This window comes from Podarcis melisellensis, assembly GCF_964234715.1.
Source record: "Podarcis melisellensis genome assembly, chromosome: 5".
In the NCBI taxonomy this organism is placed as follows: Eukaryota; Metazoa; Chordata; class Lepidosauria; order Squamata; family Lacertidae; genus Podarcis; species Podarcis melisellensis.
Window position 1 is genome coordinate 73,876,645 of NC_138537.1, and position 8,911 is coordinate 73,885,555.

Genomic DNA, 8,911 nt, shown 5'->3' on the forward strand with positions numbered 1-8,911 from the left:
TAAGAGAAGAATTTTTGGTTGTGGCTATTACTTTGGACCATAATGGACTTCCTTCTATGTGTTTTCTGTTCTTTCATTGTTTGCAGACTCGGTTGCCTTGTGCTTTCCTGTCTTTCATTTCATGTTGGTTTCTTTCTTTCTTTTTTTAATTTTGGATCATCCATAATTATGTGACTCATTCCTATTTTTCCCTACCTGTTTAGCTGTTGATTTTACCTACTTCATTCTAATTCATACAAACAGTTGTACTTGCTTTTTTTGTAATATTACAACGTTTACTGACCAATTTTCTTCTCTGGTCTCTCTGTTTTTCAATCATTTTTGTTGATTTTTACGTTTGATTATTTTGGTTTAACAATTTAAGAAACAGTTGAACGAAGTGCAGGAGCAACAAGATCCCTACCTGCTACCTATTCATACAAGCCATTCTTTTCAGCAAGACCGTATCAGTCTTGGACAACAGCACCAATTACTGTGCCTGGGCATTCCAAATCAGGCTTCACTTCTCTATCAAGCTCTTCCTCTAACACTCCAACAGCTTCTCCATTAAAATCAATATGGTCCGTTTCTTCTGCTTCACCAATCAAATCCACATTAGGAGCCTCCACTACGTCTTCAATTAAATCTGTTAGCGATGTAGCTTCTCCAATTAGATCATTTCGGACAATCTCCTCTCCAATAAAAACCGTGGTCTCACAGCCTCCATATAATATCCAAGTCTCTTCTGGTTCTTTCGTCAGAGCACCCACAGTAACAGAAGCCACTAGTTTGAAAGGGCTGGCATCCGCATTCCCCTCTCGGACATCTCCAGTGACTACAGCTGGGTCTCTTTTGGAGAGATCATCCATTACCATGACGCCTCCAGCATCCCCCAAATCGAACATTAACATGTACTCTTCAAGTTTGCCATTTAAGTCAATCATCACATCAGCATCACCGCTTTTATCTTCACCTTTAAAGTCAGTGGTGTCTCCTGCTAAGTCAGCAGTTGATGCTGTTTCACCATCTAAGGTCACGATGACTTCATCCCTCACTTCCCCTGTGAAACACACAGTCGGGCATACAGAGGTAGCCATGGTTAACGGATCCATGTCACCTTTGAAATATCCGTCCCCTGCCAATTTAATCAATGGAGCTAAAGCCACAGCCACATTTCAAGACAAGATCACTGCAGCAACCAGTTCTGCAAGTTGTGCTGTTAACGCAGCAACTGATACTGTTGAGAAAATGTTTCCAACCACTACTGCAACCCCATTTTCTCCACTCAGGTCGCATGTGTCTTCAACTCCATCAGCCTTTCAGTCAATAAGAACTACTCCTGCAGGTGTATTGTACACATCTCTTGGGTCAATATCAGCAACTACCTCGTCAGTAACTTCATCAACTATCACAGTCCCAGTATATTCTGTAGTCAATGTTTTGTCTGAACCAGCACTAAAGAAGCTCCCAGAGTCATCTTCCCTTACCAAATCGGCAGCTGCGTTGCTATCGCCTATTAAAACATTGACTACAGAGACACGCACACAGCCTCACTTTAACCGAACCTCATCTCCTATAAAATCATCCTTGTTTTTAGCACCCTCTGCTCTTAAGTTGTCCGTACCATCTTCTTTATCTTCTAGTCAGGAGATGTTAAAAGATGTGGCTGAGATGAAAGAGGACCTAATAAGAATGACAGCGATATTGCAGACAGATGTAATGGAGGACAAGGAATTCCAGCCAGAACTAACAAAGGAGGGTAGAATAGATGATGAAGAACCTTTTAAAATTGTTGAGAAAGTAAAAGAGGACTTAGTAAAAGTTAGTGAGATACTGAAAAAAGATGTGTGTTTAGAAAAGAAAGCATCAACCAAGCTATCAAAAAATGATAAAGGACACTCTTCTGAGGATGAATGGGTAGAGTTCAGTGCAGATGAGATTGATGAAGCAAGACGGCAAGGCATGACATATCCTCCTATAACTATTCCTGAAAAGGTGCAAATTAAAGCGAAGGCTGTATCCGAAAAGGATTATAACTTGACTAAAGTCATTGATTATTTGACGAATGACATTGGTAGTAGTTCTCTGGCAAGTCTAAAGTATAAGTTTGAAGAGGGGAAAAGAGAAGGTGAAGAGAGACAAAAGAGAGTTTTAAAACCAGCCATTGCATTGCAAGAACACAAACTTAAAATGCCTCCAGCCTCCATGAGGCCTTCTACTTCAGAAAAAGAGTTGTGTAAAATTGCAGATTCCTTTTTTGGAACTGATACTATTTTGGAGTCTCCCGATGACTTTTCCCAACATGACCAAGACAAAAGTCCTTTGTCTGACAGTGGCTTTGAAACAAGAAGTGAGAAAACTCCTTCAGCTCCACAAAGCGCCGAGAGCACAGGGCCGAAACCACTTTTCCATGATGTACCCATCCCTCCGGTCATTACAGAGACAAGAACTGAGGTGGTTCACGTGATCCGTAGCTATGAACCTTCATCAGAAGAAGTTCCTGAATCTCAAGCAGAAGAGCCGCCATCAACGAAAACGGCACCTACTTTTATGGAACTGGAACCCAGGCCAAACGGAGGGTCTATCAAAGAAAAAATGAAAGCCTTTCAAATAAAAGCCAGTAATGAAGATGAAGACCACAAATGTGTTCTTGGTAAAGGTGTCCGTGTAAAAGAAGAAACTCATATAACTACCACTACCAGAATGGTTTACCATAAGCCTCCGTGCACTGAGAGTTCTTCAGAAAGAATTGAAGAAACCATGTCTGTTCATGATATAATGAAAGCTTTTCAGTCAGGACGCGATCCTTCCAAAGAGTTGGCAGGTCTGTTTGAACATAAGTCTTCGGTAACACCAGATGTTAGCAAGTCTACTGAAATTTCACCACAACATACAGAGAAGGACAGCAAAATGAAACCCAAACTGGAGCGTATAATAGAGGTCCATATCGAAAAAGGTAATGAGGCTGAACCTACTGAAGTCATTATTAGAGAAACCAAAAAGCACCCAGAGAAAGAAATGTATGTTTATCAGAAAGACTTACCTCGAGGTGATTTGGAAAAACATGATGCTCTTCCTTGTTCAGATGAACAAGGTCAGCAAGAAGAAGAAGAACTGACAGCAGAAGAGTCCCTACCTTCTTATCTGGAGTCTTCTAGAGTAAATACTCCCGTGTCTCAGGAAGAAGACAGTCGCCCTAGTTCTGCCCAACTTATGTCTGATGACTCGTACAAAACACTGAAGCTTCTGAGTCAGCACTCAGTAGAGTACCATGACGATGAGTTGTCAGAACTAAGAGGGGAGTCTTACAGGTTTGCTGAGAAAATGCTGCTCTCAGAAAAGCTAGATGTGTCTCACTCTGATACTGAGGAGTCAGTTACTGACCATGTTCTACCCCTTAGCTCAGACTTTCAGGGGCATGATAAACGATGCAGAGAAAAAATAGCCACAGCCCCCCCAAAAGAAATCCTCACCAAAATCTCTAAAGATATATCAGAAAATGGTGTAGGTAAAATGTCTAAAGATGATCATTATGATAAAGTGACAGTGTTACATTATACCGGAGATGTTAGTAGCCCAAAGCACGCAATGTGGATGCGCTTTACTGAGAACAGATTAGACAGAGGTAGAGAAAAGTTGATGTATGAAGACAGGGTGGACAGGACTGTTAAGGAGGCAGAAGAAAAACTGACAGAAGTATCACAGTTCTTCCGGGACAAAACAGAGAAACTGAATGATGAACTGCAATCTCCAGAGAAAAAGCAGCAGAAACGGAATGGGAAAGAAGCACACTCTGGCCATAGTTCAACCAGCAGCAGCCCCGAAAAGGTGACGATTTCTGAGGTGCAGAGTTCAAAGGATGACTGGACTAGAGGAGGACCCTTTGGCCATTGTGGGAAGAGCTTCCCAAAAGCTGACGAAAGAAAAGCAGCTAGTTTGCCTAGCAGTCCCGAGAGAAGGGCCCTTACACAACAGACCGAGGACTGTAAGCAGCTGATGGAGCAGAAAGGAACAGCTCAGAAGAGTAGGACACCCGAGGCTTCGCCAACCGGATTCCAGCTGAAGCAATCCAAACTCAGTTCTATTAGGCTGAAGTTTGAACAGAGCATAGGCTCAAAGAATAAGGACCTACATCATGATGATAAGAAGCAGGACACTCAATCTAAAATCCCAGTGAAAAAAATGCAAGAGAGCAAGCTCCCAGTCTATCAGTTTTATGCAAGAGAAAAGCATGCAAAAGAGGTAGACCTTGCAGATGGGAGTATAACATTACAGAGGGAATCTCCTGCTAGCAAATTAAAAGATGGTGCCCAGGGTAAAGGCAAAGCGATGGAAGATGCTGCTGCTTCAGATGTACTCAGACACAGAAATGAAATGCCAAGTAAGAATGTTCCAGAAGGCTTTGCAGAGCAGAAGCTGAAAGGTTTGGCGTACAGTACGAGCTCAGATACTGCATCAGCCAAGGGGCATTGGGATAAAAAGGTCTATAGGACATGGGAAAGCCCTGGAACATTTGCCCACAACACACAAAAAGAAAAACTGTCCCATGTGCTTGTTCAGGATGCAGTAAAAGACAATCACATTGACCACCCTGAGACTAAAGACCTGGGCAAAGCCAGTGAATTCATCACTGTGACAGAGCATGAGCACAAGGTGTCAACGAGTGGGTCCCATTCAAAGGAGGTGAAGGAAGTGACTGTAAAATCTCCATCCAAAAAGGTCCTTTATAGAGAATATTTTGTCAGAGAAGGAGAGCCCCCCAGTGAAGTGATGGATAAAACCTCAAAGAAAAAAGAACCATTGACTGCATCCCACATTCCAGTCAGAATTTCAGAAGAAAAACGAATGTTATCAGCTAGCATTCCCGATGGAGTTCATGAACAGCTAAAACATGCAGCACATGAACTGTCAGCTAAAGTGTCCCATGCTAGTGTGGCAAAGGAAAAAACTGAGAGGAATTTTGATTATACAGAGCATGTTAAAAATAAGTATTCAGAATTTTGTCAGTTTAGCAGTAAGCACATCAAATTAAGTCCTCCTATGGAGGATGCTGAGCTATCCCTTAGTAAATCACCTGATTCTTTAGAAAATAGCCCAGGAAAGGAGTCTCCCTCAAGGGACTTTGACTCTATTCATAGTGATAACTTGGCAAAATCAGCCCCTTTAGCAACAGCTGAGGGAACAAAAGAGATAAAAACCTTACCTGTTTACGTCAGTTTTGTTCAAGTAGGGAGGCAATATGAAAGGGAGGTGCAACAAGGAAATATTAAAAAAATTGTAAGTCAGGAAAGTAAGACGGTACAAGAGACAAGGGGGGGCTTTTACACCACAAGGCAGCAGAAACAGCTTCCTTCTCCACAAGGCAGTCCAGAAGATGACACATTAGAGCAGGTGTCCTTTATAGATAGTTCTGGGAAAAGTCCATTAACACCTGAAACTCCTAGCTCAGAGGAAGTGAGTTACGAGTTTACATCTAAAACGCCTGATTCACTAATTGCTTATATACCAGGGAAACCCAGTCCTATCCCTGAGGTTTCTGAGGAGTCTGAAGAGGAAGCAGAGGCTAAGTCAACCTCTGTAAAACAGGCCATTGTTGAGCCACCAAAAATTGACAGAGTGCTGCCCAGTAGCTTAGACAGAGATTCTAATAAAAGGCCCAAAGGGAACCGGGTTGCGTACATTGAGTTCCCTCCTCCTCCTCCGCTAGATGCCGATCAGACAGAATCAGAAAAGCAGCGCCACTCCTCTGAGAGTGAAATGGAGATGATAGAAGTAAACCTACGGGATGAACATGACAAATGTCAGCTGGCTGAACCACTCATAAGAGTACAGCCACCTTCTCCTGGGCCACCAGGAGAAGATCTTAGTGACTCCAGCGATGATGAATCCCTGTATCAGCCTGTTCCCATTAAAAGATACATGTTTAAATTGAATGACGTTGAAGATGGCCAGAAGGAAGGCTCCAAGCATAAATTGCCTGCAAAAAGAGAGAATGGGAAACCTAATGATTTTGATCTTAGCCTTGATTCTCCCCAGAATGATATTGCGCAAAATGGGAACAATGACCAGTCTGTCACTGAGTGTTCCATAGCAACCACTGCAGAATTTTCCCATGATACAGATGCAACTGAAATTGACTCTCTTGATGGGTATGATCTACAAGATGAAGATGATGGCTTAACCGAGAGTGATTCCAAACTTGCAGGCCCAGCAGTGGAAATCAAAAAAGACATATGGGCTACAGAAGGCATTTTGAAACAGACTGATCGGTGTTTTAGCCAAAGTAAGCTGGAAGTTATTGAGGAGGAAGAAAAAGTTGGTACTGAAGAAAACAAACTTTTATCAAAATGTCCAGCAGCTGAAACAAGTGCCGATAAGACTGAACAAAAATCAGGGGCACAGTTTTTCACTTTGGAAGGCAGGCACCCTGACAGGACTGTGTTTCCTGATACATATTTCAGTTACAAAGTAGATGAAGAGTTTGCAACCCCTTTTAAGACAGTAGCTACTAAAAGCCTAGATTTTGACCCTTGGTCCAATAACCGTGGTGATGATGAAGTGTTTGAGTCCAAATCGAGGGATGACGAGGCTAAGCCTTTTGGCCTTGCTGTAGAAGACAGATCTCAAGCGACAACCCCAGATACGACTCCAGCCAGAACTCCAACTGATGAAAGTACACCAACTAGTGAGCCCAATCCCTTCCCGTTTCACGAAGGGAAGATGTTTGAGATGACTCGCAGTGGCGCAATTGACATGAGCAAGAGGGATTTTGTTGAAGAAAGACTCCAATTTTTTCAGATTGGTGAGCATACTTCTGAAGGGAAGTCAGGGGACAAGGGGGAAGGGGATAAAAATAAAGTCACTGCCATCACACAGCTGCAGTCAGGGGACAAAGCTGTAGGAAAAAACGTAGAGGGAGAAGTAGAAACACCAACAGTTGAATGTAAGCTCATCACCCAGGCCAGTGGAGATTGTACGGAAGCAACACCCGGTAGTAACTCCCTGGAGAAATCATCGACCGCTGTTAATGCTTCTAAAGTTGATCCCAAATTGCGCACACCTATTAAAATGGGAATTTCTGCTTCCGCCATGACGCTGAAGAAAGATGTCTCTGGAGAAGTGACAGATAAGCTAGAGGCTGTGACGCCAGGTGTTCAGGGGTTAGAATATGAAGCCATAGAGGAGGTTACAAGCCAGTCAAGTGGTAGGGAAGCAGAAAAGCATGATTTCCAAAAAGATAATTTTAATAACAACAACAATTTGGACCCATCCGTTTTACCTAACGATAGCGTTACCTGTAAAGTAGTGCTAAATGAACACTTTGAGCCTAAGTGTCCCACACAGAAAGCTACTCAATTGAAAAACACTTCAGGAAATGATACAGGTGCAACACAAGGACACTGTAAACCAAAAGTACACGGAGAACAGCAGAAGTCATCAGAGCCAGTAGGGAATAGAGCGAGATCAAAACTTCCCATAAAGGCTACCTCAGCAAAAGAAGCTATCCCACATAGCAGTAGCCAAGCCTGCAGAGTGAGTAAAGTCAGACAGGATAGTAAACTTGACAAAAGGAAACAAAACAGCTCTTTCCCACATGTAGAAGTAAGGTCTAAGATTCCTGTAAAAAATACACAAAGGCATAACTTAGCCATAGCTAGAAAGACACCAGCAGTTCAAAACCAAGAGCAGCTAGAGAGAAGCAAAGCCAAACCGCTTCCTTCTAAATTACCATTAAAGGTAAGATCTACCACCAGCACCTCTACCACCACCGCTGCAGCAGCAACAGTTAAAGTAAAGCAGAGTCAGCTTAGGGAGGTATGTAAACATTCTATTGAATATTTTAAGGGAATTAGTGGAGAGGCTTTAAAGCTTGTGGACCGCCTGTCTGATGAAGACAAAAAGTTGCAGTCAGAGGTGTCCGATGACGATGAAGAAGAAGACAGTACGTCAAGAAACACGTCCCTGTCCGAAGCCACTCAAGTTTTCCAGCCTTCCATTACATCGAAGCCCGCTAGAGATATGAGAACAGAGGCAGCATCTTTAAAATCAAAGATTGAAAAGTCCGACAGTGAGAGGAGGAGGAGTAAGAGGACTGGTGAGAATGGAGGGAGTCAGGTTTCTGGAGCTCTCGTGGCTCACCTCGTGGAGATCAAGCCTAGTTTGTAAAACTTTCAACTTGTTGATCCTAGTGCATGAACTGTTGTGATTGCCTGTGAAGTGACTTACTGTAGTTCTCATTCTGTCATTGTCATCTGTATGTGCTGTCTTTTATACTCTTCTTTCTTCCTTTAAGTGAAGCCTATACTATAGACAGCTAGTGAAGCATGCTAAATACATTCATGTAATAGTTTAGGTCTTAGAAGACTTCATTTTGTGACAGCAAAAAAACCACACCCCTCATTTTGTCAAACAGAGAAAACATTTTTTTTTTCTTTAAGTACTGGTGGACTATTTTCCACCACCCCACCAGTAGTTAAAGCACTGTTGAACAGTTGAGTAGATAGATTGTTGGCATGTTTGGTTTCATTTACACAATTAACATCATGTAGTTTGACACTCGGCCTTATAAAGGTGGCATTTTTTTCAAATCTGTGACAAATATATATTTATTTATTGTAGGTTTTAGGGCACTCAGTCATTTTAGCAATTGATCTGAGCACCAGTTAACATAGTACAATGTATTAAAATGCTGTTAGTGCTAAGAATTCTTTCACAGCACCTTTTTAATCAATAAATTATAAATCACAGGTCCACAGAGTCCATGTGAACGGACAGATATAAGGATGGCAATAGTGGCCGATCACCTGGGACTTAGTTGGACGGGTAAGAATTTCTTTTGATACCCAGGTGAGGGTGTGTATGTGTGTGTGTTAGAGTGCAGTTTAGTCCTCAGGGCATCTTTTGTCTTCAGAAAAAGAGGGATACAGTAGAC

The 8,911-nt window shown here is 42.3% G+C and overlaps 1 protein-coding gene across 1 annotated transcript in view; it reads left to right on the plus strand.

Moving 5' to 3' along the window:
• Nucleotides 1-8,819, plus strand: part of ANK3 (ankyrin 3) — a gene marked incomplete at its 3' end in the record, with an annotated part of 355,068 nt that extends 346,249 nt beyond the window's left edge. Inside the window, exons 40-41 of the mRNA XM_081912558.1 lie at nt 365-8,074; nt 8,728-8,819. Of these exons, the coding sequence (XP_081768684.1) occupies nt 365-8,074; nt 8,728-8,819 (7,802 nt within the window). The remainder of the gene's footprint in view (nt 1-364; nt 8,075-8,727) is intronic.
• Between the last annotated feature and the right edge of the window lie 92 nt (nt 8,820-8,911).